We start from the raw sequence: 27,235 nt of genomic DNA on the forward strand, positions 1-27,235 counted from the left end.
TTAATAATGGCTTATGGACTTTTCTTCCAGGAACTCATTCAAACTTTTTTTTTTTAAATACAGCTATATTAACTACATTTATCACATCCTCCAACAAGTTCGAAAGCCTAACTAAACGTTGAGTGAAAATATATTTTCTTCTATTTGTTTTAAAAGTGTAACTATATAATTTCAGGCGTGTACTTCTTGAAAGAGTCACATTTAATCGTTCCACCCCATTCACGATTTTGTAGACTTCTGTTCTATTCCCCCCCAGCTGTCCTAGCAAGTTTCAGTGGTCCAGAATAAGATACGTTTTAGGGATGAACACTTCTGCAACATTTTGCTTTGTTTCGTATTAGCACACGCTTTGTGCACATTTAATGAGTTACCAGTGGGGATAGTCCCTAAGCATTTAGCTGTGCAATTAATGCAGAGAGAGAGAGAGAAAAAAAAAAAAAGCTATGATATGTAAACTATGTGGCCTAAAAAATCAGCGCCAACTACTGAGGCGCTGGGCACCATTCTATAAAAGATAGGCATAAGAACATAAGATTTTCCATACTGGGAGAGACCAAAAGTCCATCAAGCCCAGTATCCTGTTTTCAACAGTGGCCAACCCAGGTCTCAAGTACCCTAGCTAGATCCCAAGTAGTAAAACAGAATTTATGCTGCTTCTCCTAGGAATAAGCAGAGGATTTCCCCAAACCATCTCAATAATGGCCTTTGGACTTCTCTGTTAGGAAATTATCCAAGCCTTTTTTTTAAACCCCACTAAGCTAACTGATTTCACCACATTCTCCAGCAACAAATTTGAGTTTAATTACACGTTCTGATGAGAAATATTTTCTCCGTTTTGTTTTAAATCTACTACTTAGTATCTTCATCGCAAGCCCCCTAGTCCTATTATTTTTGGAAAGAGTGAACGAGCGATTCACATCTAACCTTTCCCCTCCACTCAGTATTTTATAGACCTCTATCATATCACTCCTGAGCCGTCTCTTCTCCAAGCTGAAGAGCCCTACCGCTTTGGCCTCTCTCCTCATAAGGAAGTCGTTCCGAACCTTTTATCATTTTTGTCGCTCTTCTCTAATTCCGCTATATCTTTTTTCAGATATGGCGACCATAAATGCAAGCTGTACCATAGAGCGAAGCAAGGGCATTATAACATTTTCATCTTTGTTTTCCATTCCTTTTCTGATCATTCCTATCATTCTATTTGCTTTCTTAGCCACCACCGCACATTGAGCTGAGGGTTTTAACGTATCCACAATGACACCTAGATCCTTTTTCTGGGCAGCGACTCCTAATGTGGAACTTTGCATCACATAGTTCAGGTTCCTTTTCCCCACATGCATCACTTTGCACTTGCTCACATTAAACGTCATCTGCCATTTTGATGCATCCTCTTGCGATTTAACTAGTTTGAACCACTTTATGTCATCAGCAAACTTAGATTTTTTAGACCATCTTACTAAGTATACCGAGTGTTGCTGTTGTATAGCATTTTTGTTAGCCAAATTAATGATTTGTTCAACTGTTGTTCGATGCCACCAACTGTAAATATAGTTTGCTACATCTACCAAGCTATTCTTGATTAACCTTTTGTAATGTTTTTCTTTGAGACAATAAATAAAACTTTACTGAACTAAAAAAAAAAAAAAGTTATGAGACAATGACCTACATGTTAACTGCAAAGCACAGTCCAAGCCTCTGCTACATTAGCTGTTTTAATGCTAAAAGTACCAGGTAGAGAATGACATTTGTCCCCGGGAAACCATCCCGTGTCATTTCTTAGTATCTGTCTCAACCTTGGTCCTTCTACACCAGCATTCTTCAATGCAAGGCTTAAGGGTCAGTGGTTGTGTCCATTCATACTCCGATTCTGGGGATGATTTCCTGCAGTTATCCGTGGGGACAAATTCCGTCACCATGTTATTCCAGGTGCTGGCAAGGCACTAATTTTACTAAAGGGTAACAAGCCTTAACATGCACTTAGGGGGGAATTCATCAAAAGGCACAATGAGCCTTTCCCAAATTTTTAACTGCAAATAATTTCTGAAGGGCTCATATTTTAAAGTGCAGAGAACAGTTAGTGCTAATTACCTGCACATATCTGTGCATCACGTGTACATCGCTTAGCTATTTTTCTGCGCTGTTGTGCTATGGGGTTTTGCGTCGTGGGCTTTGGTGCATCGGCCTCTAAACCAGGCCTTTGCTAACTTTCAACCTTCCTGCCCCTGTTGTAGAAACACTCGGTTCTCTCAAAACCATCTGTAATCCAATCGGGTGCAATTTCAAAACACGACAGGCTTCGCTCCAAGCTGGCACTGGCTCAGCAACCCAAGGGGACATTACATGGAGCAGGCCAGGAAGCCTGCAAACATTCACAACAGAAATATTTCCTTTTATTCAAAACCACTTGGGTGCTAATTGGTTCCAAATGTCTCATTAACCCAGGATGGCAGAGTCCCAATGGTGTTAAAAGCATCTCAACTGGAGGTAATCTCTTTCTAGCTTCCACTCAAAAATAAGCTTTAATCTGCTCTCACAAGGGTGGAAATTCATTTTAATTTATGACAGATGGTGGAATTTGTACTACTTTCCTTGCGTTTTAATGATCTCTGGGTAAATTAAGGCCAGTATAACAGGGAAAGGGATTTGTCCTATTTTTTTCCTTCTGATTTACACTCCAAAGCCTCTTTGCAGCTATTCTCTGCCAATTTTCAGTCGGTGATCAATTTCAGCTCTCTTGAGTTTAACATTTTAACTTGTCTACAAATGGGCAGTCTATCAAACATTAATAAACTTGGAAACTTATGTAGAAACAAATATTCTTAAAAGTTGTAACACTATTTCTGCTCAATAAACCTGTTTCTGCAGCAGCAATGTTAATTTAACAGTGTCTTAATAGAAACATGACAGCAGATAAAGGCCGAATGGCCCATCCAGTCTGCCTATCCACACTATCCACTATTTCCTCCCCTCCCTAAGAGACGCCACATGCTTATCCCATGCGATCTTGAATTCAGATACAGTCCATCTTCACCACTTTCACCCAGAGACTATTCCACACATCTACCACCCTTTCTGTACCTGGAAATCAGAACTGGTACCACTTGCTTATAAATGGATTACAAAGATTAGGTATATCGCTAACACGGAGAAGTTTTCAGCTTAGGACAAAGAGGACATTTAGCTAAGTGGGATTGTATTTGGGAGCTGTTTCCTACTCATTGCTCCTAGAACAAGTCATGTGGTTCTGGTTTCTGCCCTTTGCTATTTGGTCAAGTAGATTATGAGGGGTGGGAAGGGAGAAACAGCTAATAAGAAAACAAGAAAATTCTGCAGAATTTACTGCCACTGGGGAAGGCCCCAGAAAACAAGCAGGCAGTCAGTCTGCAGAATCCAGACCAAAGAACAGGCCAAACAATCCAAATCGCCATTTATTAGCCACATCGGAAGGGCTAGTACAGCACCCAGCATGGCCTGTTCTTTGATCTGCTCACTTTTCCACCATACCACTGGGGAAGCACATTTTTGTTGCATTTTCCAAAACTGGGTTCAGCTCATGATTTCTAAAGAAATTAAATATGTATTTGGTTGTTTATTCAGACAAATATACTACTGATCTGTACCGCAAAGGGTGACTGCTGTTTTTTCAACCATGTAACATAGTAACATAGCAGATGACGGCAGATAAAGACCCGAATAGTCCATCCAGTCTGCCTAACCCAATTCAATTAAATTTTTTTCTTCTTAGCTATTTCTGGACAAGAATCCAAAGCTTTACCCAGTACCGTGCTTGGGTTCCAACTGCCAAAATCTCCGTTAAAACCTACTTCAGCCCATCTAAACCCTCCCAGCCATTGAAGCCCTCTCCAGCCCATCCTCCACCAAACGGCCATATACAGACACAGACCGTTCAAGTCTGCCCAGTACTGGCCTAGTTCAATATTTAATCTTATTTTCTGATTCTAGATCCTCTGTGTTCATCCCACGCTTCTTTGAACTCAGTCACAGTTTTACTCTCCACTACCTCTCTCGGGAGCGCATTCCAGGCATCCACCACCCTCTCCGTAAAGTAGAATTTCCTAACATTGCCCCTGAATCTACCACCCCTCAACCTCAAATTATGTCCTCTGGTTTTACCATTTTCCTTTCTCTGGAAAAGATTTTGTTCTACGTTAATACCCTTCAAGTATTTGAACGTCTGAATCATATCTCCCCTGTCTCTCCTTTCCTCTAGGGTATACATATTCAGGGCTTCCAGTCTCTCCTTATACGTCTTCTGGCGCAAGCCTCCTATCATTTTCGTCGCCCTCCTCTGGACCGCTTCAAGTTTTCTTACGTCCTTCGCCAAATACGGACTCCAAAACTGAACACAATACTCAAGTATGTGATGATCAAATGAAACAAAATCGAAACGGAAATACGTCTAAAACCCGGCCTAAATCGGCACTTGGATGATCGGTAACACAAGTCATCCAAATGCCGATAATCAAAGTGGGTTTTAGATGTATCTAAAAACGACTTAGGCCTTTTCATGGCTGCTGTACGACCAGAGCTAAAAGGGGCGTTTTAGAAGTGGTGAGGGTGGGATTTGGGCGGGACGTGGGCTGATCTAAACTTAGTCGTCCTGCAAATATAAACAAAAGTTTAACAAGGCTGCCTGGACAGAACTTGTACATTATGACTTAGGCCATGTAAAACCAGGTCTAAGTGCCAAAAAGGTATCCAAAGTGGCCAGATAAGCACTGCAGACACGAAGTACAGACCCCCACACACTGCCCCAGTGATCACTGACCCCCCACAACACCATAAAAATCAGAATAAAAATGTAAATACCTGCCTCCAGAACATCAGCATCTGGCATAGCAAAGCCTAGTAGAGCAACACAGAGGTGGCTTAAGTAGTGTGGGGGGATGGGCTAGTGAACCATAGAGAGGAGGACCCAGACCCATAAGCCACTCTAACCACTGCATTTATGGTGAAACTTGTGCACCCCCCAAACCCTACTGTACTGCCATATAGGTGCCACCTGCAGCAGTAAGGACTACGGGGGTGGTAGACAGGTGGGTCTAGTAGGTTTTGCCCCATGCAAAGCTGTCTCGAGACTACTAGGTGGAGTCCTAGTGTTGGAACTGAGAGTGGTTTTGAATCCCAAGGAGACCGCCTCCATCCCGCTAAACTGGGAGCACTGGAGGGAGCTAAATGAAAGAATTTATGGGAAAAATACATATCCATATGTGATGGGTTTATATTAAGGACCTTCACTCACAAATCCTGGGAAAAGAGGAGCCTATTGCACTATTAGGGGATGAAAATTGACACTTACAGCTGCCAGGTTGGTAGCAGACTTTTCTACCTGACTGGCAGCTTGTGGTAGACAGTTTATACCAGAGATCTCAAAGTCCCTCCTTGAGAGCCGCAATCCATTCAGGTTTTCAGGATTTCCCCAATGAATATGCATTGAAAGCAGTGCATGCACATAGATCTCATGCATATTCATTGGGGAAATCCTGAAAACCCGACTGGATTCGGCCCTCAAGGAGGGATTTTGGGGACCCCTGATCTACCCTATCGATGCCTCTAGCAGCATATATCATAACAATGATCTAATTTAACAGCATATAAATATGGCAAATTATGTAGTTTTGAGAGACTTTGGAAGAGATCTGAGCAGTGGGAAAAGACTTTTCAGTAATGGGGATATTGGAAAATATTTAGTGTGGGGAGACTGCTTCAGTTTCCGAGGGGAAGAGGGGTAGTAGAACACTGTTATTTCTTGTTATGGTGGTAGGTGCATTGCAGAAACCGCACTTACTTAGTGTCTGATGTAAACGATGTAGTTTTGTTTTTCTTTGTTATGATCTCTAATTAAAAACTTTAAAAAAACTAATGAGGGGGGCGTGGCCGTGCCGAGAGCAGGGAAGACGCGTTTTCCTTGAGCTCCGCTGCTCTTCCCCTGCCTCGGCCTCCCGGATCCAGACTCAGCGAAAAAAATCGCCACCAAGCATTTTCTCCCGACTCCTTGGGGCTTTATGGACAAATTTATTCTAAAAGGGAGCGGAGACATGGCGGCGAAGGCGGGCAAAAAGGAGCGCGAACGACTGAAATCGGGGTCGGGCACTGAAGGCAAGATGGCCGGCTCGGGAGACGCTGCTGATTCAGCGGGGGCGGACATGATAGCGCGCCTCACGGAGGCAGTCGTGCTGGCGCTGGGGACGCGCCTGGATAAAGTACATGAGTCCATAGCAACCCTCTCTACCTCGGTGGCTGAGTTTAACAATCGCGTTTCTGAAGCTGAGCAGAGGATCAGCACTGCAGAGGACACCATTACTTTTATGCAGGCAGAGATACAGCAACTCCAGCGTAAAGTGGGGCAATGTGAGGAGAAGATGGAGGATCTGGAGAATCGCTCCAGACGAAATAATCTGCGCCTGGTGGGGGTCCCTGAAACTATATCGGATGGAGATCTCCTGCCTACCCTTGAAGCATGGCTGACGACTGAGCTGCTGGCTACGCGGGGCCTGGGTCCCTTGCGTATTGAACGGGCACATCGGCTGGGCAGGAGGCAGGAGAGCTCGACCAGGCCGCGTGTGGTAATCCTCCGCATCCTCAATTTTGCTATCAAAGATCTTCTGCTTCGCACCTATCGCCAGAAAAAGGATTTACAGTTCCAGAACCAGCGTATCCTGATGTTCCAGGATTATTCTGCACAGGTGGCATCTCTCCGCCGAGGCTACTCGACTGTCTGCAAGCAACTCACCGAGAAAAAGCTGCGCTTCACTTTGCAATATCCTGCCAAGCTCCGGGTGCTTCATGGGGGTCAACCCTTCCTCTTTGAAACCAGTGAGGCTGCCCGGGCTCAGGTTCTTCTGTGGTATCCTGATCTGGAGCCGAGCACTTGAGGGCCCCTGACAGTGGCTGGAGGTTCCTGTCTGCTATGAGTGGGGGAGCGCCCGTGGGATCCTGGTGGTGCTCCCCTTGAGACATGATGGCTCATATTATGTTGACTATCTTTGTTTAGTGGCTCCTCCCTGGGGGTCACTTTGGTTTGTTCTGGACACTGTTCTCTGGCTTTTTGAGCTAGATTGTTGTTGTGTCCTGCAGGGGTGAGACTTTGCGATTTGTTCTTCCTTTAGATGCTCTTTCCCTAGGGGGTCCTGCCGTTGTTGATGGTATTTGCCCCTTGGCTTTTGCCTTTTCTCCTTCTTGTTTTGTATTGCTTGGTATATGTATGGGAGGTTGAGGGGGGGAGGGACTTTGGGCCCTTGGTGTACCCTCTTCTGGAGTGGTGGGCTGGGGTATCAGAGGGGATATGGGAGGGGGATGTCGGGTTCGGGAGGAGGGGTAGGGAGGGTGGGAGGGGGAGTTGGGCTAGGGTGGGGTGGGGGGGGTATGGGAGGGGGGAGTTGGGGTTGAAGAGGGATAGTGGTTGGAGGGGTGGGGGACTTGGATCGGTGTGGTTGATGGTGGGAGATCTGTGTGTGCGTGCTGGATGGGTGGCTGTCGGGAGGAGGGCTGGGACTCTCGGCAGGAGTTTTCTACTCATTTATTTTGTAGACCATGTTGGTTTTCTTCTGAATGACGCCTAAGAGAGGAGTGCGATGTGTGACGTGGAATGTGTCGGGTATTAACTCTCCGATAAAGAGAACCAAGATTTTGCAGCACTTAGCCCGGCATCGGGCAGATATAGTGGGCCTGCAGGAGACTAAGCTTTCCGAGAAAGAACACGGTAAGCTGAGGCAGTCCTGGGTGGGACAATGTTATTCTGCTTCTTCTTCTAAGGCTAAGGCCGGGGTGGCTCTCCTGCTACATAAGTCTATCCCTTTTGTTCACTCTCGGGTCCTGTCTGACCCGGAGGGTCACTATGTTCTGGTCCAGGGTACATTGTACCAGCGCCCGGTACTCTTACTGTCAGTGTATGCTCCCAATGCTGCCCAGCGGTCTTTTTATAAGAAGCTTCTGGGGGTGATCCTGTCGGTGTCCTTGTTACCTGGGACTCATTTGATTATCCTGGGGGATTTCAACTCTATTCTGGATCCTGTCCTGGATTCTTCTAGGGGGCCCTCTCGTTCCTCTGGGAGGTCGGATAACGGGCTAAGTGCTTGGCTGCAGGCTTTGGATGTGGTAGATGTCTGGAGAACCCTTCATCCTGGAGAGAGGGATTTTACTCATACTTCCAAAGTGCATGATTCCTCTTCTAGGATAGACTATGTTTTTCTCTCCCGCTCCTCCTTCTATGCAGTCCATCAAGCTGAGATTGGGGTGTTGGCTATTTCTGATCATACTATGGTTTGGATGGACCTTGGTCTTGCTGATGGGTCCTCTGCTGGGGGTGGGCGCTGGCGTTTTCCGATAGCACTTTATTCTGACCCTGATTTTAAACAGTATCTAGAAGTGCAGTGGAGGGAGTATGTTGAGTTCAATGGGGTGCATGCGGAGGACGGAGCTCTTTTTTGGGAGGCAGCCAAGGTGGTGCTTCGTGGAGCTGTGATAGCCTACTGTGCCCGACGGAAGAAACGGATGGCGGCAAAGATATTAGCTCTCGAGCGTAAAGTGCGGGAGGGCAGGCTTCTAGTATTGCATTCTCCCACTCTATCCCACAAACATGAGTTTCAGGCGGCCCAGGCGGCGCTCCATGCCCTCTTACATGAACGGGCGCACAAGTCGCTCTTCTATTATAAATATCGCCTTCATAGGTTTGGTAATCGCCCGGGTAGAATGTTAGCGCAGTTGACTAGGGCGCGGAGGGGGTCCTCGTCCATCACCTCACTTCGAGGAGCTGGGGGGCAGCTGGTCACAGCCCAGCCTCAACTTGAACAGCTTTTTGTTTCTTTTTACAGCTCTCTTTACTCGGCGGAGGTGGTGGACCGGGACTCTGCGATTCAGGCGTACTTTGACTCACTGCCCTTGCCTCGGCTCTCGGAGGCCGACAGTGCGACCTTGGTCTCCCCTATTACTGGGGAGGAGGTCTTGGGGGTTATTAAAACCTTGCCTCTCTGCAAATCCCCGGGTCCGGATGGCTTTGGCGGGGAATTTTATCGTCTCTTGCAGGGGTTTGTGGCGGATCCGTTGAGACGGTATTATGAGCGAGCGGTGGAGGGGGGGTCCTTCCCTCCTGGTTCGAATCAGGCGCTGATAACTGTGCTGCCTAAACCGGGGAAGGACCCTCTCTTGGTGGGGTCTTATAGGCCCATTTCGCTTATCAACGTAGATCTTAAAATTCTGGCCCGGCTGCTGGCTAATCGGTTGGCCCCGCTTGTCCCTTCACTGGTGGGACTGGACCAGGTGGGGTTTGTGAAGGGCCGTCAGGCAGGTCATAATGTTCGGAAGCTTCTACTGGCTCTGGCCCACTGTGACTCTCGGTGTCAGCCTACCTTGGCCATTAGTTTTGATTCTGAAAAAGCCTTTGACAGGGTCGAGTGGGCTTTCCTCTTCCCATTGTTACTCCGCTATGGGGTGACTGGCTATTATCTGAACGCTCTTCGTGCTCTATACTCTAACCCCGAGGCTGCTGTGATTGTCAATGGGGTAGCTTCCCCGGTTTTTTCCCTGCGGCGGGGTACCCGGCAGGGCTGCCCCCTGTCTCCTTTGCTTTATATTTTATTTTTGGAACCTCTGTTGCTTTGTATCCGCACTCATCCGTTGCTTGAGGGCGTGGAGGTGGGAGCTTCCTCCCTGCGTAGTTTGGCCTTTGCGGATGACATCATGATTCTTTTGTCTGACCCGGTCTCGCACCTTTCTTTGTTGCTGGAGTTGTTTCGGCAGTTTGGAGAGCTCTCGGGCCTCAAACTCAATGTATCTAAATCGGAAGCTCTCCCCCTTCATCTGCGTGTCTCTCACCTGTGGTCGGACTTTCCTTTGAAGGAGGCTTCGGCTCAGGTGAAATACTTGGGGGTTCTTATTCCCTCCACCTTGACGCGCCTTTATGAGATTAATGTTCGACCTATGCTTCGGTCTTCTGTTGAGAGTCTGCGCTTATGGGGGGCTCTGCCGGTTTCCCTTGCGGGCCGCGTCTTTTTATATAATATGATGATTGTGCCGCGGTGGCTCTACTTGTTGCAGACTTTACCAATTTGGTTGAGACATAGGGATTTGGAGGAGCTGTACCGGGCTTTGCGGACTTTCCTGTGGCGGGGAGGGCGTCCTCGCCTGCCCCTTCGCGTTCTGATGCTGCCAGAGGCGCAGGGGGGGTTCGGTCTTCTAGATCTTCGCGCTTATAACTTGGCATGTGGCTTACGCCAGATTCGGGATTGGTGTCTGGAGAGTTCCTCCTCTTTGACCTTCTCTGTGGACAGGGACTTCCTGTCCCCTGTCTCGGGATTGTTCTTGTTGCATGCTCCGTCGGTTCGGTTAGACTCTTTCCAGAGGGGCCATGTGGTGTGGTCATACATGAGATGTATCTGGAAACAGCTGTGCCACCGCTTGGGGGTCAATTATAGTGCAACACCAATGTTGCCCTTAGTGGGCAACGCGCAGTTCGGTCCTGGAAGTGACAGCCGAGTATTCCGGATTTGGCATGCTCATGGGATCCGTAGAGTGGGAGATGTGCTCACTGAGAGGGGGATTCTTCTTTCTCCTGCTGAGTTGGCGTCCCTCTACGGTTTGGATCATGTGGATGCATTTGGTTATTTACAGCTGAGTCATTATGTTCGCAGTCTCGGAGAGCCGTCCTTGCGGTACTCGGTGGCGCGGGGTCTTGGCTTGAGTTTGGGTTTGTGGGAGGATCCGGCTCCGCGCCTGCGTTATTTTGTTACTGCGCTATTGTCACCTTTGTCAACCGAGAGGGCGGACATGTTGGCTGGGGCGTGGAGCGCTGACCTGGGGTGCACTATCCTGTCCTCCTTGATTTCTCGTTGCTTTGTCTTCCTGCGTGCCCTCTCCTGCAATATGCTCCATAGGGAGCAGGAATATAAATTCCTCCACAGAGCGTTTATTTCCCCACAGAGGGCTTATCGAGCGGGCTTTGCAGCTCAGGCCTGTTGTCCCAAGTGCCCTGTGAGTCCTGCTACCCTGGGACATATGTTCTGGGATTGTCCCCGGATACGGGCTTTCTGGCTGCGAGTGTGGACCTTTTTGTCTTCTATCTCTCCTCCGTTGCCTGCATGCACCCCTTCTATAGTCCTTTTTTATGATGGAGCGGCTCTCTCTCGTTGCTCCGTTGGGCAGCGGATGTTGGTGTTTAAGGCCCTCCTTTTAGCCAAGAAGGCCATTTTGATTTCGTGGCGGGCTCCCCAAGCTCCCTCTTTTTCTAAGTGGCACTTGTCCCTATATGACTTAGCGCTTCTGGAGCGCAGGATGGTAGGGAGACAGGACGAGGGCCGGTGGGCCACATTTCAGGGTGTGTGGGAGGGGTACTGGTTGTCTCTTCCGCACAGGGAGCGGAGTATGCTGTTGAATTGCTAACCCTGTCGGTTGTGGTGATGTGGGAGGGAGTTGGGTGCTGCAGTTTTCTCTGTGTAGTCTGCCTTCGTCTTTCTTTCCTCTTGGTCTTGTTCCACCTTTCTTTCTTTCCTTTTGGCCTGTTTTCTTTGTGGTCAGTTTTTTCTTGTCTTCCCATCTAATCACACGGGTCTGGGTTTGGGGGGGTATCTTTGGGGGGAGTGGGGGGTTGGGGGTTTGGGAAGTGTGGGGGGGGGTTTTCTGGTAAAACCATGTATTGGGCACTCTAGCATTTTTGCCTGGGCGCTCTCCTGTTGTATTGTTTCTGAGTTCCCTGGCTGCCTTGTTTTAGCACTGTACCGGGAGCTGCGGCCGTATGCTTCTTTTTCTTGTTCTGTACGTTGCTGAATTTGCTCAATAAAGAAATATTATAAATCAAAAAAAAAAAAAACTAATGAGAAAAAAAGAAATGGGAAAAATGCTCTTGGTAGTTGCAAATGAAAACACCTGGTGTGGCAGAGTCAAAAGAGTGGAAGGGGGGGGGGGGGAAGGAGGAGGAAACTAACATGCTGGAAATTTCTCCAAAACAGACCAAAAAATACAAAAGCTGCAGGAAACAAGGGTAAAAGCGTTGTTAATAAACAAATTACACCTTGACCTAAAGGCCATCTAAGGGTGTCTGATAATTAGAGAATGACACGGGGAAAAAATTTTCCCTGTCCCCGTGAGCTCAGTCCCTGCCCCATTCCTGCAAGCTCTGTCCTCATCTACACAAGCCTCGAACACTTTAAAATCATAAGTGTTCAAGGCTTTGGCGGTTAAGGCAGAGCTTGACAGAACTCATGGGGGTGGGGGACATGGATATTAAGATCCTGCAGGGATGGGGACAAATTTGTCATTCTCTATGATAAGTAGGCTTCAACGTTTACCCCACGTTCAATTCCAACACCTTTTAGTGCTTTTTAAAATATTTTTTGAAATTGTACCCTGTGCGTTTTGTGGAACCATTTGCACAGATCGACTGCTGGTGAGAATTGTTATTAAGCTGGCAGAAAGACCTTTCAAATGCTAACTCTATTGCTTAAGCTGCTGCCTGATCCCCTATTGATGTCTCCAGTCCCCAAACCAAACATACCGACACAGGTCTGGCTGGAAGCGATGGTTTTACAGCCACTGCTTTCTGCTTGGCTTGAGAAACTCAGCAAATCTGATGATGTTCCGTACAACACCAGGACAAACTGGGTCAGGGTTCCTGTCAAGGCAAGAACAGTATTAAACGTTTATGAATAAGTAATGTAATGTAATGTAATTTATTTCTTATATACCGCTACATCCGTTAGGTTCTAAGCGGTTTACAGAAAATATACATTAAGATTAGAAATAAGAAAGGTACTTGAAAAATTCCCTTACTGTCCCGAAGGCTCACAATCTAACTAAAGTACCTGGAGGGTAATAGAGAAGTGAAAAGTAGAGTTAGAGGAAAAATAAAAATAAAATAAAAAATTCTGGAGAAATTTAAATGATAGAAATAGAACAAAACAAAGACAAAAGGCAAAACAATAGATAAGATTAAAGATAAATCATAAGCTGGAAAGAAAAATAAAATAAAACTTTGTCTTCAATCCACGGTTTCAGCGTCAGTGATGAAGTAGAGCAATTAAGTTTAGGAGGAACGATTGACGTTTCCAGAAAGGGCTTCTTCAGGGAAGAGACTTGGCAGACAGTCCCAGGATGCCTATGTCTCCTCCCCTGCGATGTTCTCCCATCCATGCATTCCCTCCCAGACACACTGCCCGTGCCCCAGCCGCTCCAAGGAGGCTGCCCCAGATGAGGCCCACGGTGAATGCAGGATTCTCTCCTCTGCGGGAAAGCCGCCCGGAGCCGACAGTCGATCTTCTTAGCGGATTGCATGGGGGGAAGAGTTCACACTCTTGGTAGGATTGGGTCTGTGTGCTCTCGGTGGTTGTGGCTGGTCTCGTTGCTGCTTAGGTGTAAAAGCAGTTGATCTCCACTGCTGCTGATATTTAAAAGCAGGCAGATTGATCTCTCCAATGGACTGCAGGGGGAGGAGTTCACACTCCTGGCAGGATCGGGTCTGTGGGCTCTTGGTGGTTGAGGTAGGTCTCGCTGCTGCTTGTATGTAAAAGCAGTTGTTTTTCTACTGCTGCTGATATTTAAAGCAGGTAGATTGATCTCTTAAACAGGATATAGGGGGAGGAGCGCACATGCCTGGTTGGATCGGGGCAAGGGCTCCTATTATAGGCTGCTTAGGTGTAAAAGCAGTTGATCTCCTACTTCTGATAATATTTAAAAGCAAGCATATTGATTTTTCCAACGGAATGCTGGGGGAAGAGCTTACTTGTTTGGCTGGATCAGGGCAAAGGGCTCTCGGTAGTGGTGGCTGGTCCTGTTGCTGCTTAGGTGTAAAAAACAGTTGATCTTCCTAGTGGACTGCAGGGGGAGGTGGAGCTCACACTCTTGGTTGGATCGGGTCTGTGTGCTCTTGGTAGTTGCGGATAGTTCCGCTGCTGCTGAGGTGTAAAAGCAGTTGATTTCCCACTGTTGCTGATATTTAAAAGCAGGTAGATTGATCTCTCCAATGGACTGCAGAGGGAGGAGCTCACATGCCTGGCTGGATCGGTCCTGCTGCTGCTTAGGTGTAAAAGCAGTTGATTTTCCTAGCGAACTGCAGGGAGGGTGGAGCTCATATTTTTGCAGGACCGGCACTGTGGGTTTTTGGTGGGTTGGTCCCGTTGCTGCTTAGGTGTAAAAGCAATTGATCTCCCACTGCTGCTGATATTTAAAAGCAGGCAGATTGTCCAGGGAGAGGAGCTCTGCACTCAAACTGCCATCCTCCTCGCCTCCAAGTTCCGGAATGTAATGTAAGTAATGTGTCCAAGACCAAAATATCAGATCTGACAGAAAATGACACACTTCAGTGTACATAAGGTATAACTGGTGGTTAAAAGATTCTCTGAGACCTGTGCAAGAGGCTCCCAATTTCAACTCCCTCACTGACACATCTTGTAATCTTTACAAAGTCGCTCACTCTGTTAGCTTACATATTCGCTTAAAATGTCAGCTCTATTAGGCAGGAACCTTTTGCAATTCAGTTACTAAGAATGTCAATATAAATCTTCATATTTCACGTCAACATTACATGGAGAAGCTTTTAAAATTCTGGGACACAGAGAAGCTTCTACTTTGCTAATGTTTCTTTCTTTGTTATTTTTCCCAGTGCTTTACGGTGTCCGTTTCTGGAAGAGAGGCGTTTGGTATGCTTCGTAGCCAACTTTTCTGGAGAAGTCACTTTTAATGGAAAACCAAGTTTTATTTGGAATACTTTATTCCTATTGACACCAAATACCATAACATAACATCATACTTCGAAACCACATAACCGTTAATTCAATGCGATGAACAAAAGATTAAAAATAACTCAACCTAAAGATGATTTAAATTAGTTTGTTAAATATTTTGAAAAAATTCTAACAGTGGTCTAAATTCCCTTTCAGAACCAAAATAGAGAAAAGTCCCTCAGCGCACATGGCTCCGGATCGTGTGCACATCTAGAAATTACCCAGCTGTGGTTAAGCCACATCCTCCTTACTAATTCTCCTAAAGGAGATCAGAAGGTGTTACAAATCAGTTCCCCATCTGTCCCAATGGGCTCCCAGTCTATCTAATGTACTGGGGCAGTGGAGGATTACGTGACTTGTCCAGGGTCATAGGGAGCAGCGCAGGGTTTGAACCCACAACCTCAGGCTGTAGCTTTAACCACTATCTTTTGTGCACAGTGCTAGCAGAAGCCAACAAGGGTTTACAGCGATATGTAAGAGACAATCGAGCTGTAATGTATTATGGACACAACTCTTTTTTGTGGGCAGATCACTGCTAAGAATATCTGGTTTACATTTAAACTTTCATTGCAGCCTTCTTAGCATCATCTTACAGAAAACAAATTATCTGAATAGGATCGGCATGAGAAACTATGCTTTTACCATGTGGGGCTCTGTGGCTGTGTGTTTTGATGTAAACTGCTACGAAATAAAAACATTTGACATCTTTAAAAAATTATCTTTTGTAAATAAGCCCTAAAGTTAACCGAATATAGCAGGACAAACCTTACAACTGTACTAACCACGTGAAGAGCAACCAGGACCTCAGCAAAAGCTAAAAAACCAGCATGATTGTGTCTGGGGACACACCAATGGCATTACATGAGAAATTCATAGCAAAATAAGAGGGAGAATAAAGAAACACCACTTCCTACGGTAAAAGAAAATCCATGATCAACATCACAGGAGAACGAAAATGGTTACTGAGGTGAGAAAGATTTAGGGGGGGGGTATCCTCCCATGCCAATGCAACCTTCCACAGGTCTTCAGGGGACCACAGTACTAGGGGCGCTGAAAAGTTCTCAGCCCAACCAACTTCCTAAATTCTGAGCATTATTTTGCCACTGCAGCTGAAAAGTGTGTCACACTTCTCCCTCTTCATTCGCGGGGGATACGGGCAGAGGACCGCGAATGTCGAAAAACCGCGATTATCCGGCTCTGACCCACCCCTACTTCCCTGCCACCTTCCTGGCCTTACCTGGTGGTCTAGAGGGCTTTCGGGGCAGGAGCAATCTTCCTACGCTCCTGCCCCGTGCAGATAGCCATCAGGAAATGGCTGTAGGGAGTTCCCGATGTAGTCTCGAGAGACTACGGGAACTCCCAGCAGCCATTTCCTCATGGCGATCTGCACGGGGCAGGAGCGTAGGAAGATCGTTCCTGCCCCGAAAACCCTTTAGACCACCAGGTAAGGCCGGGAAGGCGGCAGGGAGGAAAAAAAAGATGGATTTTTTAAACATTAAGACTGATTTTTTTATTTTCTCCCTCCCCAGAAAAAATTGCGATTATATGAAACCGTGAGTGCAGGAACCGCGAATGGGGAGGGGGAAGTGTATTTTATTTTGCAAAGTAACAATATGTACAATCATAATGCTATGTTTTGACATGGTTTCAGATCATAAATTGAACCATGTCAAAGAAAAGTATGGAATTTTCAAGTGTAGAACTCCAAGCCATCATGAAGTTCCTAGTCCTACAGAAGAAAATTCCAAAGGAAATCCATGAATGTATGATGCAAACACTGAGTGACAAATGCCCATCATACTCCACAGTGAAGGGGTGGTGTGGAGATTGAAACTGAAGATGCAGCAAGGTCTGGGAGGCCTCAAACGGTTTTTTCAGATCAGTGAATATCAGCTAAAACAACTGCTGAGACACTACAGATATCCAGGGAAGTGTTGGGTGTATAATCCATGAGCAACTGGGTATGCAGAGGCTGTCAGCCAAGTGGGTGCCCAAATGTTTGAATGCTGACAAGAAATGCCTGAGTGAACACAAGCCGATTTTGCAGCATTTTCAGCGAGTTGGTGCCAACTTTCTGGAATGACTTAGTTACTTTTGATGAAACATGGTTACACCACTATGATCCTGAGACAAAACAGTCCATGCTGCGGTGGCCAAGAAAGCAAACAGGATGCTAGGAATTATTAAAAAAGAGATGGTTAACAAGACTAAAAATGTTATAATGCCTCTGTATTGCTCTATGGTGCAACCTTACCTGGAGTATTGCGTTCAGTTCTGGTCTCCTTATCTCAAAGGTATAGAGACACTAGAAAAGTTTCAAAGAGCGACCAAGATAAAGGAAATGGAACGTACCAGTAGCATGGATATTGCTACTTCTTGGGTTTTGGCCAGGTACCAGGACGGGCTACTGGGCTTGATGGACCACTGGTCTGACCCAGTAAGGCTATTCTTATATTCATGCAATGGCAGTACTCAGGTTCCCCAAGGCCAAAAGTCAGCAGGAAAGGTCATGGCCATAGTGCTTTGGGATCAGGAAGGTGTTATAGTGACTATATCTTCCAAGGGGCCAAACAGTTAATGCAGAATACTATTGTAACTTGCTGTGCCGGTTAAAGGAGGTATTGAAAGAAAAAAGGAGAGGGAAGCTGGTTACTCGCAATTGGAAGAACCGGGATCGCCTTAACTTTACTTTCTGGTGGGCAAATTTATCTTTAAGTTATAGGTATGAAAAGATGAATGCGGATATGCTGGGACATACTAAGCGATTCAAGTTAATTTGGGGGCCCATTGACGTCTTTTATGGATTCATTATAGTTGTCTTTTCCTTTATTTCTGTTGGTATAATACACCCCCACAGGGGGAGGGAGGGTGGGAGGGGGGTATTTCTTTTGTATGGTTCTATTTCCTTATGAACATGTTGGTTGGGTGGAGGTTTTTTAATGTATGGATTCTGATTGATTATAAGTGCATATATAATTACTATTATTTGTATAGATATTGTATTGCATTTTTGTTAGCTTTAGAAACTCAATAAAGATTTAAAAAGAAAAAAGGAGAGGGAAGCTGCAGAAAGGAGTTCTCGTTTTGCAAGACAATGCACCTGCTCACAAGGCTGGCAAAACGATGGATGTTTGATGCAGTTGGAGTTTCAGTGCATAGACCATCCGCCCTACGCACCAGATCTTGCTCTATTTTCGGTTTCCAATCTTTAAAAAAAGAGTTTGAAAGGGTGATAATTTTCAAATGATTCAGAATTGATTGCAACAGTGACCAGAGTATTTTTTTGGAAGGGTTACAGAACTTCAGACACAATATGCCAAGAGTGTTGAACTTAGTGGAATAACTTGTAAATTTCATGGCTCCACATTATTCCCTTCTTGGTTGGGCTGAGAACTTTTCAGCAACCCCTCGTAGACGGCTTTGGTCAGCTGAAAGAGATGGCTTATCTTGTTGGGCAGACTAAACGGAATATACCAGGGATCTCAAAATCCCTCCTTGAGGGCCGCAATCCAGTTGGATTTTCAGGATTTCTCCAATGAATATGCATTAAAAGCAGTGAATGCACATAGATCTCATGCATATTCATTGGGGAAATCAAGAAAACCCAACTGGATTGCGGCCCTCAAGGAGGGACTTTGAGATCCCTGGACTATACAGATGTTTTATCTGTTGTCATTTACTATGCTACTATGCTTCAGCAATACAGGAGGAAGGCAGAGCTCCTGTTAGGTCATTTCATTCATCCCACTGAGTCTTGTGCACCCTTCACTTCCAAGGAGTTCTGAGGGAGGGACTTCTACAGCAGGAAGAAATAGATAGGATGACAATTGGTAAAACTGCTAGTTTTCCACCTTTGACGATTACTGTGGAACCAACCATCACATTGATATCAGTGTGAGCTCTGGCCTTTAGGTATCTTCTAATTCTCGCAAGCCCAATATGTCTTGAATCTGTTTTATGATTGTAAGCATAACCGTGAAAAATTAGCTTCCATTTTATATGCTCAGTGTGATGAAAATCAGCCATATTAATTGCAGACAAAACAAACAAAGTCAAAAATAAAAGCTGTTAGGGAAGGCTGGCCCGGAAATTCCTCTGCGACGTTAGAATTGATGTCAGGGAGAAGGCTTCTGGGCCAGCGCCTGGACTTTCCTTTCTTGCAGTTGTTGCGGAGGCAGCGGGGGGCGGGAAGCAGCAGCAGCTGCGGACCGGGTGGGGGGAGCAGAAGAATCAGCAGTAGAGATCTGAAGAAGGATAAAACTGTAATTGCAGGTTTCGGAGGGAGACTTCAGAGGGAGGGAGGCAGACAGACAGGCAGGATGGCTTCGGCAGGGAGGGAGGTAGGCTGGCTGACATCGGGGGAGGGGGTGGGACAAAGGCTGGAAGACATTGAGGATATAGGAAGGAGGGAGGAAGGAGAGAAAGAGGCATAGAAAAGGGTGGGGTTGTAAGCAGAATAGAAAGACTAGAGAGACAAAGGCCTGGACCTGAAGGAGAAAGACAGGAAGCAGATGCAGGACTATGGGTGGTTCAGATAGAGGGGGGAGAGACCCTGAGGAAGAACAGATCATAACAGATCATAACAGATGCAAGATCATAACAGAGGAGGAAGAGAGAGTGAGACCTGGCTGACACTGGATCTGAGGAGGGTAACAGAGGGAAAAGAGAGAGACCTGGACACAAAGGGCATTGGGAGAAAGAAAGAGAGAGACCTGCACCGAAAGGGGATGGGGACCCAAAGAAAGAAAAAGACCTGGACCCAAAGGGGATGGGGAGAAAGAAAGAAAGAGATTGACCAGGACCCAAAGGGGATGGGGACCCAAATAAAGAAAGAGACCTGTACCCAAAGGGGATGGGGAGAAAGAAAGAGATCGACCTGGACCCAAAGAGGATGGGTAGACAGAAAGAAAGAGAGAGACCTGAACCCAAAAGGGATGGGGAGACAGAAAGAAAGAAAGAAAGAGATTGACCTGGACACAAAGGGGATGGCGAGACAGGACGAAAGAGAGAGACCTGGACACAAAGGGCATTGGGAGAAAGAAGGAGAGAGACCTGCACCGAAAGGGGATACGGACCCAAAGAAAGAAAAAGACCTGGACCCAAAGGGGATGGGGAGAAAGAAAGAAAGAGATCGACCTGGACCCAAAGGGGATGGGGACCCAAAGAAAGAAAGAGACCTGTACCTAAAGGGGATGGGGAGAAAGAAAGAGATCGACCTGGACCCAAAGGGGATGGAGAGAAAGAAAGAGAGAGACCTGTACTTTGAGGGTCAATCTCTTATGGATGATCTCAGTATTTAAAATGTGAAAATTAAGATATCTGGCAATTGTTAAAGGTCACATTCTTCTTCTTACTGGTCTCACCAATCTCAAACCTCTACTCAAATATTAAGGGAAACACAACAAGGGCTACTTTCCCAGGCTCAACTTTGGCCATTTCTCCCAGTGCGCTTGTTCACAGACGGGAGTGGCAAGATTTGCAGGGAAGCACATTCCTACAAGTTTTTCACAAAGGTTCTTTCATCAGGCAACTCTGCCCCTCTGGACCTCCAAAAATTTCAAATTTGCCATGTAGTCCCCTCTCTTTCTGCCTTTCCCCAAATCCAGTCTACAATTTTTGTTGTGTGTGTTCATTTTATCCTGGTCCATCATGCTCTCATCCACCCTTCTGTCGCCTCCAGATGAGTTGTCATTCTTTCATACATCTCATACTTCTGCTGGAAACACAGGAGTATAAACTAAACATAGTGACATGAGTGCTTGAGAATTATACCAAGATCTACCTTCATGTGTTCGTCATCGACTGACAAAGTCTCTGTCATTTTTACAGAGGCAGGTTTAGGGGTCTGTGTCTTCAGGGCTTTTTTGGCATAATCTTGATGGATTTACTGGTTTTACTCCTCAAGGTCTTCAGCAAACCATTATCAGTCACTATAACTCTCTGGGGCAAAATAAGGATGATTAATCTTTGCTTTGATAAGGTCTCAGCAGAGCTGCTCTGTCAGCCACTTACTCACATGTATGCTTAATCTCTAACAGCAAGAGCCCTGTCTATGGCTTTTGAGGTGTAAGGCGTAAAATAATTGGATTAAAAATGTTGTGTACTTAGTATGACATTATCTGAAGAAGTCAGATGTTATATCAAACTAGTCTTTAAGCCCGTTACATTAACGGGTGATAGAATAGTTGTGTCTGTCTTTCTTTCTTTCTGTCTCTCTCTCTCTCCTTGGCTGCTGTTTATCTGTCTTTCTTTCTATCTCTCTCCTAGGCTGTCCTCCATCACCCCTGCTCCTCCTGTCCAGCAATAGCCCTTTTACCTTCCTTTTACCTCCCCCGTGTCCAGCAGCACCCCTTCCCTGCTCCCCCTGTCCAGCAGCGGCCCTTCTCCCTTCCTTTTAACTTCCCACTGTCTTGCAGCACCCCTTCCCTGCTCCCCCTGTCCAGCAGCAGCCCTTCTCCCTTCCTTTTACCTCCCCCTGTCCAGCAGCAACCTTCCTGCTCCCCCTGTGCAGCAGTAGCCTTGTAGTACATTTTTTTCCTTACCTGCTCCCCCTGTCCAGCATCTGCTAGGCCATGCAGCCTCGGGCCTTTTGCTAGGCCGGCCCGACTCACAATATCAAAGTGGGCCAGCCTAGTAAATGTTCCGCGGCTGCTTGAGGAGACCATGGCTGTTGCCGCTGCTGGTCCGAGAGAGAGAAGAGGCATCCCGGCAGCGGCAGGAAGTCAGCTGGCATCGGAGATGGAAGAAGAGGTGTCCCGGCAACCTAGAGGAAGGTGAGGACAGTGCCGCCTGCGCTGCAAACTGCCACAGGCCGCACACTGTAGTACTGTACCCTGTCTCTGACACGGAGCTACGGATCACAGTGTGTCAACTGTGCATGTGCGGTAAGGGTTTTATTATTAGTGATAATTTTTCTTTATGGCTAATGAAATATTAAAGCTCTTAATATTTTAATCAGCTGATTTCAGTTTTTCTTAACTTACAGTTTAACATCAATCTTTATAATTTTAATGAGTTTTGTTTTCTTAGCTAACAATGTAGAAATATACTAATCCTTACAAAAGGTTCTCTCAAAATGTTTGCCTTACACTCCAGTTAACAAAAGGTACTTCTTGTGACTTTATGCCTGAAGGCCCTGTAAAGTGGTTTCCCAGTTTCTTCATTTCTCAAATTTATGTCAGGATAAAGAACAGGAAAGTAGTTAAAATTTTGGTTGCAATAACTCAATCTTTCTGTGTGCTATAAATTATTATTATTTTTTACAATTTACCATAGTTATTTGCTTCACTAGTATTTTCAATCTCCAGAATCCACTCTCCCGATGGATCTTCATCCCAAGAATGGGTGGTCATGAATGCCCAATCATTAAAGCCATCAGCTGAGTAATCATGTAGCCTGGAGGAAGCAAAAAGAAAAAAGCAAGAACTGAGAGAAAGTTTGTAGGTACGGTTGAAAAAAACAGGGTTCAATAACCCCTCTCGACTTTGCCATTCTGTTATCGGTCAGCATATCTCAGGGCTCTGTCCTGGGACTTCTTTTCTCCATCTACACTTCTTCCCTTGGCATCCTGATCTCCTCCCAAGGCTTCCAATATCATCTCTATGCTGACGACTTGCAAATCTACCTCTCTAAGCCCAAATTTTCTGTGGCAATTCAGGGCCGAGTCTTTGCCTGCCTGTTTGACATTGCTACATGGATGTCTAACCACACCATCTAAAGTTAAACATGGCCAAGACTGCACTCCTTATCTTTCCTCTCCCCTATATTCTCTATTTCAGTGGATAACACTCTCATCCTCCCTACTTCATAAACGTAACATAACATAAAATCTATTTCTTAACCGCATTACCTTTGAGTTCTATGCGGTTTGCAAAAGGTTAACTAAAAAGTATCATAAATAATGAATAAAAATCCCAAAAATTAGATCCCGCAACCTCGGGGTAATCTTTGACTCGTTTATCCTTCTCTTCGCATATCCAACAAATCACCAAAACGTGTTACTTCTTTATATACAATTTCACTAAAATCCAGAGTTTCCTTTTTGCGCACACTGCCAAGACCATTGTCCATGTCCTCATCACATCTTGCCTTGATTACGGCAACGTGCTTCTCGCAGGTCTCTCAACAACCCATTTCTCCCTCCCTTCAATCTGTTCACAATTCTGCTGCGCCTCATATTCTGCCAGTATTGTGTATGCTTATGTTGCCCCTCTCCTCAAGTCACTTCATTGGCTCCCTGTCTGCTTCTACATACAGTTCAAACTCCTCTTACTGACTTGCAAGTGTATTCACTCAGCGACTCCTCAATCTCTCTCCCACTTGGGTGTGATTGTATGTGATGATTTTAAGGAGGCCGAACAGGTTGAAAAGGTGATGACGAAAGCTAGAAGGATGCCAGGGTGCATAGGGAGAGGTTTGGCCAGTAGGAAAAAGGAGGTATTGATGCCCCTGGATAAGACTTTGGTGAGACCTCATTTAGAATAATGTGTACAATTCTGGAGGCCACACCTTCAAAAATGGTGTGTGGAACTTTGTGATAAGGCATATGGGGACAGGCTTAAAGATCTCAATCTGTATACTTTGGCGGAAAGGCGGGAGAGGGGAGATATGATAGAGACATACCTATGTAATGTAAATGTGCACAAGTCGAGTCTCTTTCATTTGAAAGGAAACTCTGCAATGAGAGGGCACAGGATGAAGTTAAGAGGTGATAGGCTTTGGAGGAAATACTTTTTTACGGAAAGGGTGGTAGATGCGTAGAACAGTCTCCCAGAAGAGGTGGTGGAAACAGAGACTGTGTCTAAATACAAGAGGGCCTGGGATAGGCATGTGAGATCTCTCAGAGAGAGAAAGATAATGGTTACTGCGGATGGGCAGACTAGATGGGCCATTTGGCCTTTATCTGCCATCATGTTCCTATGTTTCTCTCTTATTTCTCCCTATACCCTGCCCTGGGAACTCTGTTCTTCCAGTAAGTCTCTCGTCTGTATCCTTCTCTTCTACTGTCAACTCTCATTTCCGTTCCTTCTGCCTTGCTGCGCCTTATGCCCGGAACAATCTGCCTGAATCAGTATGCCAGGCTCCATTTCTGCTGGTATTCAAATCCAAGCTCAAAGCCCACTTTTTTGAAGCTGCGTTTAGGTCTTAACCCTTCCAACTTATAACGCACTGTATCTGTTTCTCATTCCCTCTGTAGCTCCTACCCTATCTACCTCTTCATTCCTTTGTATTTCCCTTCATGAGTTTCAAGTTTATTTAAAATTTCTTATACCGCTCAAACTTCTGAGTTGTGTACAATAAAAATATAGCTTTCAACAGATAAAACAAGGTTATGGCTTGACAATTAAAAATTACATGAGAATTTAGAAGGACAAGACAAAACTCAGATTAAGACAAATGGGAACAGATGGAGAGAGGGGACAAACTACAATATTTTGAGAAAAGAAAACAAATAAGGGATGAACGACGGGGAGGGAAGGGTGTTGCCAACAGCAGTCGGCAAATGTTTGGCCCTTACAAAGGCGATTAGGTTTTGAAAGCATCTTGGAACAAGAATGTTTCCAGCCTTGTTTTAAAATGAAGCATAGATGATTCTTCATGAAGGTAATTGGGAGTAGAGTTCCAAAGAGATGGTGCGGTCACTGCAAAGTTATTTGATCTTATCGTGTTAATATGCTTTACAGATGGGACAGTAAAAAGGTTTTGTGTCATAGAGCGGAGTGATTTAGATGGACAGTAGGGGATTAGTAAGTTATTGATAAATTCAGGTTGGTTACTTTGGCGTGTCTTGAATGTAAGTAATATAATTTTATAACTAATTCTATGTTCGACAGGTAGCCAATGTGCTTTGCGCAAAAGGGGAGTAACGTGGTCTTATTTTTTGGCATTAAAAAATAAATAAATTTCTAAAGTGCATTGCAATAGTCAATACATGTTATCACTAGGGAATGAATTAGTATGTTTAAAGAGGAAGGTTCCAACAGTTTAGCAAGAGATCCGATCATTCATAGTCTATGAAAACAGCGCTGAAATGTGAAAATGATAGGTGAATTTACTATCGAAGGTGATCCCTAGTAATTTTAAGGATGATACAATTTTAATAGCCGAGGAGTTGAGTTTGAGAGGAGGCTGACCTTTAATTGGGAAGATCATTAATTTGAACTTTTCTACGTTAAGAGCTAACATATTTGAATCTAGCCATTTCTCCAGTTTCTGATTTATGGATATTATTTTGTCTGGGTCACTAAGGTTGATTGGATGAATTGCACATCGTCTGCGTATGCAAACATTGTAAAGCCGATGGATTGACCTAGAGTTAAAAGCGGTGCCATGAAGATGTTGAAAAGCAGAGGGGATAAGATGGAACCTTGTGGGATACTGTGTTTGTTTTTAAAGGATTCTGAGGATGAGTTGTTAAAAATTACGTTGGATCACCTTTCAATAAAGAAAGAAGAAAACCACTCCATGACTTGGTCTGTGATTCCAATTTCTTGGAGACGGGAAAAAAGGAGTTTATGATCGATTGCATCAAATGCGGAAGAGAGATCCAGAGAGATGAGCAAGACTGATTGGTGATGGTCGAGATGGTAAAGGATCTTTGTGGTCAGGCCTATGAGTGAGAGTTCGGTTGAATGGTGTTGGCGAAATCCTGTTTGGTTACGGTGCAGGACCTTTGTTTTTTCAATGAAGTCGGTGATTTGGGAGAAAACAATTTTTTCAGTGAGCTTAGCTAAAAATGGGATACTGGCTATGTGCCGATAATTACATATTTCCTGAACGCTGGTTTTATGGTCCTTAATCTTAGGGTAAATAATTGATTCTTCCCATTTTTTTGTAGGGATCCAGAGGTTAAGCTAGACTTGACCAGGTCTAGTATGAATGGGCCGAAAATTGAGAAGGATCGCTTTATGAGAAAAGGTGGGATAACTTCATGATTCACCCTTTGTCCTGTGTGTCTGTCATAATTCTATTCTAAGCTCTTTTGAGCAAGGATCATCTCTTGCATGTTTAATGTACAGCGCGGCATGCATCTGGTAGCGCTACAGAAATATAGTAATATACACTTTCAAAAAATATTATAATTCTAAAACCAACATATACCAGCAAGCGAATTCTGCTCTTGACCTTCACTGAAGCAGAAAGAGTGGAGAAAGATGAGTCCAAAGATGATTTGACTCATACCTGGGTGCCAGGAGGGTGGAGCGCGTTCCCATTGGACTAATGAGATAGATGGCCAAGTCGCCACGTCTATTGTAGGAAAGTGTTAGTCTGGCTTGAACATGTTCCAGTGAGCTAATATAGTTAGACATTCCAGTACAGGCTGCGATTGTCTTTCTCACCTCCAGGCGTTTGCTGATATCTCTGTGTAAACAGAGAAGAATCTTCAGTTTCACATAAACACCACAAAGCATTGTTATAAGTACACAGGAATAATGAAACAGACTTAAGGAAGGAGTAACCTAGGGTCAGACTTAAGGAAGTAGCAATATTGGTGCACGAGAGCTCTGAAAGCAATACTGTAAATAATGCCGGAAAACCTTTTAATTCTTAATCCATAACCCTTTGAAACACCTCTTTAAAAAAAATTACCGCACCATGTAGATGCCAGCATGTACTGGATTATAGGAACAGACCCTTATACAGTATTAGGAGCATAATCAAAACTTTAAAATGTCAAAGAAAGGGCCTAAGTCGGCACCTGGACATCCTAATTTCTGGGACGTCCAAGTGCTGATTTTTGAAACTGTTTTTCTGGATGTCTAGTGGAACTTTGTAGCCACTGTGCATCCAGAGTTTAAAGGGGCATGTTAGGAAGCGTGCTAAGAGTGAGCTTAGTGGCGGTTTAATCTTGGACGTTTTAGAAGCATGAGTCCCACAAAGGTTCCCCAAACTGACCAGAAGACCACTAGTAAGTAAGCATGACCCCCAATACTGTCCCAGTACTCATTAACCCCTCTTCTGCCCCCAAATTTCTGGAAAAAAAACCCCAGTACATACCTGTCTCTAGAACCGCCAACACCTGGTATGGGAAAGCTTAGTAGAGCATCACACAGGTGTCTTAAGTAACCTGGTGGGTGGGCTAGTGAACCACAGAGAGGAGGACCCAGGCCCATTAACCACTCTAACCACTACATTTATGGTGGAACGTGTAAGGCCACCAAAACCCTACTCTATTGCCATACAGATGCCACCTGTAGCCATGAAGGCTATTGGGGTAGTAGACAGGTGGGTCTTGTAGGTTTGGGGGGACTCTTTAAGTGAAGTTGAAAGTAGTGTCCTCTAAGGTGTCCCACTGCTCTGTTGGCAAGTCTGTGTGTCACGCTTGTTCTTTAGTTTTTATGATATATGCTACAATCGTCATGAGCAACTGGTACTTTTTCTACTTCAGATATATTTCGTGTTTTCATATTTGGACATGTGATCTCAATAAAATTCATTATTTAACGCAGTGGTTCTCAACCCTATCCTAGGGGACCCCCAGCCAGTTGGGTTTTCAATATATCCCT

The 27,235-nt window shown here is 45.2% G+C and overlaps 1 protein-coding gene across 3 annotated transcripts in view; it reads right to left on the bottom strand.

Moving 5' to 3' along the window:
- FURIN (furin, paired basic amino acid cleaving enzyme) overlaps positions 1-27,235 on the bottom strand; it is a 296,800-nt gene that overhangs the window by 14,356 nt on the left and 255,209 nt on the right. For 2 of the 3 annotated variants that reach the window (XM_033920626.1, XM_033920625.1), the window contains 3 exons: positions 25,911-26,090; positions 22,000-22,124; positions 12,506-12,622 (listed from right to left, as the gene is read on the bottom strand). In XM_033920626.1, coding sequence (XP_033776517.1) covers positions 12,506-12,622; positions 22,000-22,124; positions 25,911-26,090 — 422 coding nt within the window. The remainder of the gene's footprint in view (positions 1-12,505; positions 12,623-21,999; positions 22,125-25,910; positions 26,091-27,235) is intronic. The other variant, XM_033920628.1, reaches the window with a different exon arrangement.

Source organism: Geotrypetes seraphini, chromosome 14, assembly GCF_902459505.1.
Source record: "Geotrypetes seraphini chromosome 14, aGeoSer1.1, whole genome shotgun sequence".
Taxonomy (NCBI): domain Eukaryota; kingdom Metazoa; phylum Chordata; class Amphibia; order Gymnophiona; family Dermophiidae; genus Geotrypetes; species Geotrypetes seraphini.